The sequence below is a fragment of the Arvicola amphibius genome, chromosome 6, assembly GCF_903992535.2.
Source record: "Arvicola amphibius chromosome 6, mArvAmp1.2, whole genome shotgun sequence".
In the NCBI taxonomy this organism is placed as follows: Eukaryota; Metazoa; Chordata; class Mammalia; order Rodentia; family Cricetidae; genus Arvicola; species Arvicola amphibius.
This window is the reverse complement of record NC_052052.2, coordinates 122855276-122868919: the sequence shown is the minus strand read 5'-3', so window position 1 is coordinate 122868919 and position 13644 is coordinate 122855276. Positions and strand designations below refer to the sequence as shown.

The window sequence follows — 13644 nt, the reverse complement described above, 5'->3', positions numbered from 1 at the left end:
AGACTAGCTCTAACTTCTATCCTTTAGTTTTTAAAAGCTGAAATAATAAGCCAGTATTTCTGTTTCTGCCCAACTCTTTACAGTATATCAGTGTAAGAAATAAATGTTTTATTTTTTAAAGCTAAAATAATAATCTTAGGTAAAGTACTTAATTGGCTGTTTTGTTGTTATTCTTATGCATTGAACTCGGAGCCTTAAGCATGCTAAGCTTACAGTACACTGAGCTACATATCTCAAGCCCTAGAAATGGTATATAGAAGACCCATGCCAACTGTTTGACAAGAAGTTTATCTTTATCTAAACATTCACATCCACTCAGGAAAACCAGCTAAGGCTTCTAGAATCTATAAGGACTTGCCACAACATTCTGATAACCCTACCAAGATTTATACGAGTTCCAGGTCCTCACCACACTATTGAACTCTAAGTGATCATGGGGGCGTGTGTAGGCAAGGATATGACTTAAATTCTCCGGGTTTGCTGAACAGGAATACTTGCTGCCCTTTGTTTGGCCTCAACAGGTGTGGGCTGGTCTTTGTTAAGGTATCAAAAAACTGGGAGATACAAAGACCCCAGGCTCTCGGACCAGCGATCTACTTTACTAGTCATGACTATGCAATTAAGAGTCTTCTGTCTTGTCCCGCTTCTTCTAGCCAGCTATGTGCAGACCTTTTCCAAGCCGGAAAAGATGAAGGTAAGTAAGAGCCATAGAGAGCACAGCAGAGCAGAACAGGTCGTTCTTAGGCTCTGCTCCAAGAGCTCGCCCTTCCGTCCTTCTTCTCAGAGTCTCACGCCTGTCTTCTTCCCCTGGTGATCACCCCAAACCTTTCTTCTCTTCACTTTCGTAAATATATGTTGTTGAGTTGCATATGGCTAAGGAAGAAAGGATTTCCTAACAATGGTCCTTTCTCCACTACTTCTCCAAGTGGATGCCCCCTACAAGACCCATTAGGTGAGGGCAGAACTACTGTGGTCATCCAGTAGGTGGTAACTGGGGTTTGGAGGAGAATTATGGATAAAGGAAGGGTTTCTTTCTGAAAAACAAAACAAAACAAAAAAAAACAAAAAAAAAAAAACGAATGTGGATTTTTTTTTTTTGGGAGAAAAAAAAACATTCAAAGTTTATTTTCGGACAGCTTCAGCAGGTAAAACTACAGCGTAGTTCACATTCATTCACAGGGTGTGAGAAAACCATGGCTGGTGTGTTCTCTGTAACAATAGCCACTTCACAGTGTAAACAGCTGAACAGGAGAACCAGCGAACACTTTATCACAGGGTTCACGTACAATCCCAGAAGGAAAGGCACAACTTGGCAAAAAAAAAAAAAAAAAAAAAAGTTTTGGATCCTAAAATCAGGTGCAACAACAAAGGAAAGGAGACTGGCAGACGAGCCTACAATCCTCATTTTGGCAATGGCATTCCACAGGGCAGGAAGACATCTACCCAGGAGCTAGTGAAAAGTCCCTCCTCCCCCAACGAATGTGGATTTTTAAGACTAAAAGAACACATGGGGAGAAACAACAGCTAGAGTCCTAAAGCAATTCGATTTGGAGCTTTGGAGCACCAGAACTAGGTGTCTGAGAATCGAGTCTTAGTTCTACTCTCAATATGGAGCTCAGCGACCTTAACAATCTCTGTCTGTGTGGTGGTAGAAAAGACAGTCCACAGGAGGATAGCAATATATGAGAGGGGACACTAGAAGCAAGCAAATATTCATTCACACAGTGGGATATAACTTCTGGGGTACAAATTCTACCCATTCCTAATTTGTGGGTTATATTATCCAGCTAGGGTGAGAGATCAAAAATTAATATGCACATAATTTGTTCTATAGCAGGCAGCTCTGGGAAGACTTTTTCTCTTTGAAACTGACATGAAAAGTTACTGAGCAGATATGGTTTCTATACTACCCAGAGCTGCCTCATTAGATGTGGAGACTCAGAGTCTAATAAAGCCTGGTCTGACGGCATGGGGACCTAACATTCAGACTCAAAAAACATTTGGAAGAGCAGAATAATCATCATCCAGAATAAACTGGAGGAGCTGGTGAGATGACTCAGCCATTAAGAGTGCTTGCTGCTCTTACAGAAGACCAGGGTTCAATTCCCAGCACCTACATGGTATCTCACAACTGCTTCTACTTCTTCGCACTTCTGCAGGTTCCTACATATACACAGTGTGTGTATACACACACACACACACACACACACACACACACACACATATATATATATACACATACACACTCAGGCCACACACACATATATACACACACATATACACATGCACATTAAATAAATATATATAATTTTGGAGGCTGGAATAGCTGGGCATGGTAGCTCATCCCGAAACCTAACACTCAAGGAGCTGAAGCAAGAGAATCGCAATGAGTTTGAAGGCCAGCCTGGCCTAGATAAGATCAGACCATGCCTCAAACCCTCCCTCACCCAGATAGGTAAGATGGACTAAAATGAATCTTCAAGTTCTGTCTCTCTAAGATATTGTACTGTAGTACTCAATAAGATTCTCGTTGCTGTAACTCCCTATCTGCTTCCCCAAAATAGTGTGACTTGGAAGCAGGCACCAGGAAGGTGAAAATGAGTGCTTTTTATATGTTCTATATCTATACCTGAGTATTGCTGGTATATGCATGTGTGTGTGCGTGTGCATGTGCGTGCGTGCGTGCGTGTGTGTGTGTGTGTGTGTGTGTGTGTGTGTGTGTGTGTGTTTAAAGAAAGGCTCAAATGCTTACATAAAGAAAGTGCCTTTCCCATGAGAGTAGGACCTCCAACCTCGGGTGCTAGTGATGGGATCATCAATTGTATAGGGTTGGAAATGTTGCTTTGTTTTGCAGTATTCCTTGTCTGGGTGGGAGCACATGGTGCTGACTACATCCTCCCCAGCACTGCATTTCCAGGACGTCTGTCTAAGTCAATCTTCACTGTCTGATAAGGAAAGCCAGTTTGGATCTCTTTCTAGCCAGCTCAGTGGCGCTTTCTCGGTCGATGGCGTCGATGGCGTGTAGCTTTCTCTTCATGATCTTTTATACCCCTTAAATTCCACGAGCAATTTCTAGCTGCCTCCCTAGCTCTGTGAGTGGATCTGGCTGTGCTGGTGAACATCCACTCATACACCTTTGCATTGCCGGGGCCCAGGCAAGGCAGAGACAGAAATAGAACACAAGACCTGCCTTATAGAGAAATGTAACACGAGGACGTGCAATGAGAACTCCGTGTAGAACTTATTTCTGCTCTCTTGAAATCTGCTCAAGTGTCTTCAGATGGGACAGGTTAGCCTGTCTCAATCTGAGATAGGCTTTAGGGCTTTCCACATCTTTTCCTGCCACATACTGTAGTTTGTTTTCATAGTGTTGACATAGAAACCATAGGAGTAAGAGAGCGATAGTAAGAGAAATTTATCATGAAAACTGCACTGGATTCGAGAATGACACACCTGGGAACGTCTTTGTTCTGTTTTACTGTTGGGGAGAGGAACTCTGAGGCCCGGGAATGAGAGCTGCCCAGATTCACAGACACTCCGAATGGTAGATCTTATTCCAGGCTAGAGATCTCCCCATTCTATCATGCTCTTGAGCGGGTTGAGAAGTCAGAAGACCTAGAGAAAGAGAAATAACTAGGCCATCTTGAAGCACTGAAGCAGTGAAAATCTGGCCCTCTTGGAGAGCAAGAAGGCAGCGTGCCTTTAATCCATGGCTGTCCACAGCCTCATGCTCACAAACGCCAGGGTTCTTTCCTCTTTGCTGCCGTTTGCTCTCTGTTTCCTTTCAGTCTGACTCATCCACACATGGCCTGGTCTCCTGCCATGCCAGGGAAAGAGACGAGTGACAGACAACCCTGTTGCCACTCCTTTCTCCACAAAAGCAACGGTTGTATGTCAAGCCCCACTGTTCCGTCTTCTTATTCCTTACACAATTCCTGTTTGTTTCTACATCCTGGTTAACACTTTTATTGTTCATGCGTGTTTTGAACGATCAAACAGTCATGGGGTATTGTTGTCAATCATAACAAAGCTTTCACAACTCTCCCAGATGAATTGCTACAAAGACGTGAAAGGCACCATCTATGACTACGAGACTCTGTCTCTCAATGGGAAGGAGCGCGTTCAGTTCAAGCAATATGCAGGCAAGCACGTCCTCTTTGTCAACGTGGCTACCTACTGCGGTCTGACAATTCAGTACCCTGGTAAGAACTCAGAGCCATGTGACCTTGGGACAAAAATTTGCAGCTGCCTGTATTCTTAATTACCTTGGGAATTCTATTCCAATTCTATGTGTCATGGTAATTTGCTTCACTCTCTGATGTCTTAAATTGGCATGTGATGGCCCACACATCAAACCTAGCCAGTTTATTTATTTTTTTGTATGGGCTTTATTGGAGCACACCTATGGCTGCTTTCACATCCTAAGGCAGAGGTCAGTAGTTCTGTGGCTACTAGGGATGGAGAGCTTGTGATCTGCAAAGTCTGAAACACCATTCAGCTCTTTACAGGAGAAAACAAAACTGCTGGCCCTTTCCTTGGGTAGGACTGGGGTCTGCTTTGAGATTGCCATTGTAACCAATATGTATCAGTGAATCTGATACTTCTCAGAAAGCTCCAGAAGAGTCCTTGGCAAAGACGGGAGGGAAGAGCCATGGTTTTTGAGACTGTTCTAGGGAGATCTACAATGCACATGAGAGGAGCACAGGAGCTTTATACCTGGTTTACCACATGACCAGAGTAGAGCCTGGTGGAGGAGGCTGCTGGCTCCTTGAGCTAATAAAGCTCTTGTGAATTATTATGGTGTGCAGCGTGCTTTGCAGAAGTAATGCATTCATAAGGATCAAAAGTCAAAGGAACAAAAAGTCTTAGAGTGAAAACTGTTTTCCTTCTTACCCCTCTGAGAATACTGTCATGTTTGTGGAAGACTTTCTTTCTTCCGACACCCCCATTGTCAATACTGTAAACGCTATTTGATGACTTCTAAATTAATAAAGTCCATTTGAAGTCAGTCCAACTCCTCATTTTTTTAATCAAACAAAAATTCTTCCTACCAGTTTATAGGGACCTTAAAAATGAATTACAATCTGGCGTGTGATGCATAGCTGTGATTCCTGTACTCCAAAGGCTGAGGAAGGAAGGTCAGAGTTTGAGGTTAGCCTGGGCTAATAGGGTGACCATATCTCAAAGAGAAAAAAGTCATCTACTTATTTAATTTCCACTTAGCATGTAACAAATAAGTAATCCTGCTGAAACAAACATACAAACAAACAAACAAATAAATAAATAAATGAGAAGAGCTGCTGAAAGGCTGAAGGCAGGCTTTCTAATTTCTTGTCTCTTTCTTGGAGAGAGGAGGGATTTTCTGGTAAAGACAAGAGGGATGGGAAGGAAGAGAGGAAAGTGTGTGGAAATAGGGAGGCAATTTCTAACTTTAAAAGGGGCCTTTGAGAGATGCCAGTTGGCCAAGCTGTATCCTAGTGTGACAGACTTGTATTTGTCAAGGGACTAAACAGTTAATAAAAGCAGGCAGTTGGAACTCTTCGTGGCAGTGGACAGGAGCACCGAAGTATATGTTTTGAGTCAACTCTGAGGACTGTCTTTAGAGGTAGAATTTGTCTTTGACTCCCAGGGTGGTTGCTGAGTATCAGGAAGTTCAGCTGGAAACTCTCAGCTCCTGCTGCCTGTCAAGATTGTCTGCACCTGCTCAGCATGAGCTAGCCTGTACCCAGGAGAGAGCCTCAGTTCTCATCTGTGCCTGTTCCTTTAGGAAAAGAATTCCCCCCCCCCCCGACAAGGAGGGCTATACAATGAGCTGTAGTATTTCTGGCTGGCTTTGTTTAGGTGGTGTCAGACTTTTAAGTAACAACCATGGGCAGGCTCCACCTCAGAGGAAAAGAATTGGAAATGAAACCTGGGAATCCCTGTTTGTAAAAAGGACTGTGTATAATCGTGAGCTTGAGAAATGTTGTACCATAACTAAGGGGCTCAGAATGCACGTCTAACTTAAGTCGTGACTTTCAGCCTCTAAGATCAGATAGTTTTCTCCTTCTGTTTCCTTCTCTGTAAAATGACCAACCCATGGGGTCAGCCTGGGCTATATAAATTTCCACATGTTGGTTATAGTAGAAACAGACTCAATAGATCCTTCCTTGATGTGGGCTCTCCAGGTCAGGCCATCATGCTGTCCCTTCTCTAACCACAGAACTCAATGCACTCCAGAAGGAGTTGAAGCCATTCGGCTTGGTTGTGTTGGGCTTTCCCTGCAACCAGTTTGGAAAGCAAGAACCAGGAGAAAATACAGAGATCCTTCCTGGGCTCAAGTAAGTACCTGCCTGAAGTTCATTAGAGGCCTTGTTGTGGGGGCCAGACTGTTGTCGATTATAATAAAGGAGTTCCCACAACACCTTGCCACCTTCTCTGTCTCACAGGCCCCTCAAGGGCCTCCAAACCTCCTGGGAGGGTGATAATTCATAGGTTCAGGGGCGCCTGCAAGCAGATTTTAATTGATGAGAATCTGATGGGGTCCATGGAGCCTCTCTTCACTCCCGACTGAGACCTAGATGGATGGTGGAGAAACTGGAGCTCAGCTACTCCTGAGAGAGAAGCCGTGAAAGGAGTGGAGATGGAGGAGTGGAGATAGACTAGAATCCAGAAATATGAAGTCACCCGGAGACCAACCTGCAAAACAGGCTTTTGTCTCCTGCATGCCACTGTTAGTGGAAGCTGCTTGTTCATTCCCGGTCACCCAGACCTGAAATAGTTACACAGAAACCATAGTAATCAAATCACTGCTTGGCCAATAGCTTAAGCGTATTTCTAGCTAGTTCTTATATCTTAAATTAACCCATTTCTATTAATTCGTGCATCACCAAGAGGCTTGTGGTTTACTGGTAAAGTTCCCCTGTGTCTGGCTCCTTCGGCGGGGGCTACATGGCTTCTCTCTGACTCCACCTACTCTCTCTCTCTCTCTCTCTCTCTCTCTATATATATATATATATATATATGTGTGTGTGTGTGTGTGTGTGTGTGTGTGTGTGTGTGTGTGTGTAGATATAGATATAGAGATATAGAGATATAGATATAGATAGATATAGATATAGATATATTCAGCCTTATTATATTCTGTTAAGCCATTGGCCAAAAGCAGCATTTTAATTAACCAATGGCAATAAAACATATTCATAGCATACAGAGGGGAGTCCCACATCATCCCACCACCACCCCACCAAATCCCGGGCTCTTTCTGCCCTTCCTCTGTCTGCATCTCCATGTCCTGTCATAACGTTCACCTTCTCGTCCCACCCTTTGGCTCGTTGCAGGTATGTTCGTCCAGGAGGAGGATATATACCTAATTTCCAGCTTTTTGCAAAAGGCGACGTAAACGGTGAAAAAGAACAGAAAATCTTCACCTTCCTGAAGGTGAGTGAATTGCTGGAATATGTATAACTCCCAATCTTGCTAGCTTCACGTGGGGGCTTAAAATTTCCCTTTGTTGGTTATGGTAGAAACAGACCCAAGGGTTCATTCCTGGAAGGGGGTTGATCTTTCTGGATGAAATCTCCTGCTAGTCTTTAGCATGTGTAGGACTCTGGTTTGGGGAGGAATAAACAGCTGTGGGCAGTGGCAGCTTTTACTTGGCCCATTGCTCATTGACGTGCATTCCCTCATTCATTCAAGGTATTTTTTGATGGCTGTCTGCCACCTATAGGATAGGCTGCATAGTAACGACACAAAGAACTCAGAGCTCTACAACTGTATGGCTCTCCGTGGACTGTTGTTCCCCAAAGGTATTTTTTGAAATTCCACAAGTTCATAGACCCTTAAACCTTGGAAAGAATAATCTAGTCCAAGTCACTCACTTTGCACAAAAAAAAAAAAAAAAAAAAAAAAAAAAAAAAAAAAAAAAAAAAAAAAAAAAGGAAAATGAGCCTGCACAATCTTATTTATCTGACATCCAGCATTTGGGAGGTAGAGTCGTGAGGATCAGGAATTCAAAGTCATCTTCAGATATACATTGAGTTTGAGGCCAGCATGGGCTGTATGAGACCCTGTTTCAGAAAGCAAGAAGAAATGCAAGTTTGAAAGGCAATACATCTAAACCTATGCTTTGTGACTGTGAGAGAAAGGATGAGGGCCCACGCTTAGGTTACCGGATCAGCAGCGTTCTTGGTGACTGGCCTGTTGGTGGCTAGGAGAGCCCATGGGGTTTCGCAGGAACCACAGGAGGCTAAGATGTTTGCTACTCGCAGGGAGGGATTGCCAGTGAGGGACGATAGCCTGGACCATCCGGAACAGAAATCATGTGTTTTCTTTTCTCTGCTTCTCTGCTGCAGCACTCCTGTCCTCACCCCTCAGAGGTTGTGAGTACAAACAAGCACATCTGCTGGGAGCCAGTGAAAGTGCATGACATCCGCTGGAACTTCGAGAAGTTCCTGGTGGGACCCAATGGGGTCCCTGTCATGCGCTGGTCCCACCTTGCTCCTGTCAGCACTGTCAAGGCTGATATCGTGGCGTACCTGAAGCAGTTCAAAACCAAGTAGGAAGGGCATTCCACTTCTCTCTTAGAGAGCTGCTCTGGAAAAACAAACAAACAAACAAACAAACAAAAAAGTCTTCTTAACACACTCTTTACTTAAATGGACTCTACCTGCCCAAGTCACCCCTAAACTGCCTAAGTCCCTCCCCTGCACAATGTGGATTTATGCCTGGAAAGTGGCAGGGATTTTTTTCCTTGTAAGATATATGAGTTAGAACAAAAGAAAAGAAAAAGTCTAGATCCAGAGATCCCAGTTATAGATTTGGCTGGGTGTGTCATTCACCTATATGTCTGCACTCAGCAAACAGACAAGAGGAACATGAATTCCAGGCCTTTATGAGCTACCAGAGACCTTGTCTCAAAAAAAAAATACATCAACAACAACACAACCATATTGAACCACTCAAATTCATCAAAGGATTTGGGAATAACTTGGTTGTGTCTGGAGGAAGAGTCTCCTTGGCCACTCTGATTCCTTCTCTTTCCAGCCTGAAGGTGCAGGAATAGCAGTGGGGGATGGTGAGACAGTCTAGGTCCCTCCTCCTAAAATTTTTGTCTCCTAATACAAACATGTTGTATGTTCACATGCCTTTTTGATTCAGTCTTGATCCCATGGGCCCTTCTGTGCCCGATCTGTGAGAGAGTGAAAGCAATTTGACTCACACAGGAGGAAGGTGTCTGTCTTCCTCTTGCCAGGATCCCAGCCAAACTCATCTCTGATTCTACAAGCGTTCCTTCCTATATTATCTTCTGTGATCCAGCTAGTGATGGTGCATTTTATCGCCTGAAGGGTAGGGTCCTCTCACCCAACCTGGGACTCCTCAACTTCAGAACTAGACATATTATTTCCAATAAAATGTTTTCTGAAGCATTCGAGACCTCTGTGGTTCATTCCTAATCAGTGCTTATGTTTAAATCTCTCTCTTCCTGCTTGCAGTATTACAAATCCAGATTACAAACCTCCTCAGGGACAGTATTTATCCTCCCAGGTGTCTAGAAAGTTGTCCCCTGATGGTTTGTGGCGGGAAGCTATCTTTAGGAATTACTTCAGGACAAGTTCATCCCACAAAGACTTAGCAGCAAGGGTTTAGCTGAGACCCCATCAGTTCCAGCGATGCCAGGGGAATTGGCTGGTGCTCCTTTGTCCTTGCCCTGCATCCCAGTCTTTCTCTCTAGTAAAGCCCACTCTCTAGCTTGCTGTGTGTTCTAGTCTTCATTCAGGATGAGCATCAAATTCAGAATAATCCCATCAATGAGAACCCCAAGCCTAGGTGTTGGTAATTCACTAATGTCCTTGTAAATTTTTTCTAGAAATGTTGGGTGTCAAACTGGGAGTTGTTCATGATAGGCAGATGCTGCAGGCATTGAGTCACACCCCCAGTAATCCAATAATCAGAATGAATTAGCATCTCTATTTCAATTCTCACAATCTTCTTTCTAGGAACTCCAATGTACAATTATCAGACACACAAAAAAAATCACATCAAAGGAAAAGATGTTAATGTGTTTTCTTTAGGTTAAATTATCCACCACCTGGTTAGTAATTAGAAAATGAATATATTACCAATAGCTACTGGTACAAAGTAACTGTGTGATTATTAAGCCTTCCCTCCAACCTGAGTGATACAGCTTACCTTGGAGGGACACACACTAGTAGTATCCTGGTACTCAAAGCCGTGCGTGATAATAGAATGGCCATTCCCGAAGGACATCAACAGTTTGGTTGAACACAGTGAAGAATTGTGGTGACACATCATGAAATGAAGGCAAATGGGAAACCATGACTCCTGGATCCTTTAAAAAAAAATCTCAGGTCCAATGTGCTAATGCACATTTATAATCCCGGTATTGAGACAGGAGAGTCACCCAGTCAAGGTCAGCCTGAGTCACATCATGAGACCCTGCCTCAAAACAAATGAGGGGGGAGGGAGGGAGAGAGGGAGGGAGGGAGAGAGAGAGAAAGAGAGAGAGAGAGAGAGAGAGAGAGAGAGAGAGAGAGAGAGAGAGAGAAACAATAGCAACAACATCCCTCATGTTCTGCTACTCAACAGCACGAAGGAACTAAGCTAAATTCCAAATTTAAGTTGTATTCCCTCTGTGCCAGGTGAAGATGCTGATGGGAAAGGCTACATCATCCAGACACCAAATGCTTTAATACACAAGCATACCAAGCTTCCATAAAACTGAAGTCCCTGGTTGCAGGCTCACTCGCTAAGACCCCTGAGCATCGTTAGAAAGCCTCTTGCCTGAACAGGGAAACATTTGCCTCTGTGTGTTTCTTTGGGACTGAACGGCTGCAGGACCAGGTGGGACAGAAATTTCTGTCAACAGAAAGTGAGGCACATCAGAGTACATTTACCAAGTAATGCTGGGGACCCACTGTGAATATGCCTCACAGCGATGCTGATGAATAAATCTTCAGTTTGAAAAATAAATGTGCTGTGACATAGGTCATCTTAGTCATATTTTTGAATAATTCTTACATATTAATTTTTTAAATCATTTGTGTGTGTGTGTGTGTGTGTGTGTGTGTGTGTGTGTGTGTGATTAGGGGTGGGGAGCGAGCCCATGCTATAGCACCTGTGTAGCCATCAGAGGGTAACTCTGGGGTCAGCTCTCTCCTTCCATCTTGACAAGCACCTTTAAGTGGTTGAGCAAACCCTCTGGCCACCAACATTGTTGAGTATTTTAACAAAAAAAAACTGTGTTTTGAAAAATGTATTTCCTTATGTTATGTTCATGGGTGTTTTGTGTGAATGCGCATCTATCTGCAGGCTGAGAAGAGGGCATGGCATCCCATGGAACCACAGTGACAGAAGCTTGGGAGCCACCATGTGAGAGCTGGGATTTCACGTTGGGAATTGAACCCAGGACCTCTGCAAAAGCAGCCAGTGCTCTTTTCCTGGGGCATCTCTCCAGCCCTAACAAAAAGTATTTTTTGAAAAAGTTCATCTTAATCTGCAAATCTTCACAGGAAAAGGTAGTGGTGGAGGAAACAAACCCTGAAATGAAAATAACAAATGTAGCCCTCATGGTGCATGCCTGCAATCCCAGAAACTGGGAAGCTTAAAAAAGAGTATTTTTGAGACCAGTCGAGGATAGCCCAGTCGAGGATAGCCTGGGCTACTGAGAGGCTGCCTAAAAAGAAAATTGAAATTTTAGAAACTCTAAAAACAATCATTTTATTTTTTCTTTCTGCATTTGCTTTAGCCACATTGCATGTGTTAAGTGTTTTTCTTTTCTTAATGATAATGATACTAAGTGGTAGTATTGGGTGCTAAGAATCTAAAAGTGTTTGTTTCATGGCAGCAAATATCTTCAACAGTCTTAGGTCACACCCTAAGGAGATTGTCTGGAGGAACTGGAGACGCCTGTGCTGCAGAAGAGAGCTGAGCAGCGGAGCGGCTGAGTGGCTGCAGAGTGAGCACCGCGGAGACAGGCCACAATTTCCCAGGAGTGGAAAAAAACCTCACAGTGACAGACAGGACTGGTCTGCATGCACCTGCCTGACTCCATCTTTTGTTCAGCCAAGGTGATTTCTATCAAAATGATTTCTAATAGCTTTTAGAGATTTTAACTGCTGTATTTAAAGAAGCCATAGTAAAAAACCAGGGTTCAGGTGTCAGTGGTATGGACTCTGGGGGCACAGTTTACGTGAGCAGACTTACGATGACGAATTTTGATAGCAGCAAATCACGGGGAATCCAGCCCTAATTGATACATCTATATCTCCTACAGTTCCTGCATCTAAGGCTCAGGAAACACCACTAAAGAGGGGCTGGAATACCAGGAAGTCTGCTACGAAACAGTCTTTCCTAGAAATGACTGTTTAAATGAGACTGGAACACTTGGCATTACCAGTGGACATGTACAAATGGAAAGAAGGAAAATTTGAGGGTCTCGCCTGTAGACAAAGAAATCTAGCCCTCCTATTAACTATTCACAGAGTGGTCGGTCTTGTAACTGTAGGCACATCAATAACTATGGACTCAACAGGTTACACACAACATACACACACACATCTAACAATAATGGTTAAGAATATATATGTAACAATAATGAAAGAAGAAGAGGATATCAACTTGAGAACTTGAGTGTGGAGGTGAGAACATCGGAAAGATTCAAAGGAGTGTAGCTGAGGGGACTGGTGGGAAGAAAGTGGGGGAAAACAAAATAATTCTATTTTAATTAAAAACATATTAAAGGAAAAAATGCTACCACCATATCACCCTGTGTATTCGAGACATTCTTTTTTCCTCTTCTTCCTTCCTTCCTTTCTTCCTTCCTTTCTTCCTTTCTTCCTTCCTTCCTTCCTTTTTTCTTTTTTCCTTTCCTTCTTTTTTCTTTGTTTTTTTCTTTGTTTGGTGTTTTATTTATTAGGTGGGGGGTGAAGATTATTGATGGATGCTGCTGTAAACAAGAGGTGGAGGCAGGAAGAGCAAGAATGCAAGGTCGTCCTTGGTAATATAAAGAGTATGAGACCTTGCTTACAAGGTCCCTGTCTCAGGACGGGGGAGGGGGGATGACAAATAGTCCGATTTATTTCATCACTTAAGACTATTCATAATTAGCTTGAATGTAACTTGACTCATCATATTTTCTAATGATGTGTCCATTTCCTCTATTCGAACTCACCTGTTAGGATTAGTGTCCTTTTGCAGAAGCCTTTTGTCGTCTTGGCGTCCATCTCAGAGTTTTAAAAGTCTGTTCTCTGACTCCTCAGATATTTTGGTTTCTCAGACTCCGCCACATCCACCTGATTAATGTGGATGATCCAGCTCTTTTGTGGTGTGAGAAATTTTCCTTTCCAATGGGGCAACCTTTAAACGGACTTGAAAAATAAAATTCTCAAGGCTCATAGGACCTTATACACATAGACAGAATTGCCAAGTGTGTGCCCTCTGCAGGATTTGTGACTTCCATCCCGCCCCTGTTAGGCCCTTCCCACCCCCACAGTACGCAAGCTCCGGCTGGCTCTGCGGGCGGCTTAGACCGTCTGAAACACAGTTCATCTCCAAACTCGCAGACCCGGAGCATCACACAAGTGAGTGGTCACTGCAGCGAGACAGTTCAAGCTGCTGCGGCAGGAAGGGGAGGTGAAAAAATAC

At 43.5% G+C, this 13644-nt stretch overlaps 1 protein-coding gene across 1 annotated transcript; it reads left to right on the top strand.

Moving 5' to 3' along the window:
- Positions 1-607: 607 nt before the first annotated feature.
- Positions 608-8540, top strand: Gpx5 (glutathione peroxidase 5). The gene is made up of 5 exons (XM_038334903.1): positions 608-694; positions 4049-4202; positions 6203-6320; positions 7320-7419; positions 8334-8540. Exons 1-5 carry the CDS (start codon positions 608-610, stop codon positions 8538-8540), a joined length of 666 nt encoding a protein of 221 aa, XP_038190831.1.
- Positions 8541-13644: the final 5104 nt, after the last annotated feature.

Coding starts and splice junctions, on each gene's coding strand:
- Gpx5 (XM_038334903.1), top strand. CDS start 608: ATGACTATGCAATTAAGAGTCTTCTGTCTTGTCCCGCTTCTTCTAGCC. Junction 6,321..7,319: donor GAGATCCTTCCTGGGCTCAA/GTAAGTACCTGC, acceptor GGCTCGTTGCAG/GTATGTTCGTCCAGGAGGAG. Junction 7,420..8,333: donor AAATCTTCACCTTCCTGAAG/GTGAGTGAATTG, acceptor TCTCTGCTGCAG/CACTCCTGTCCTCACCCCTC.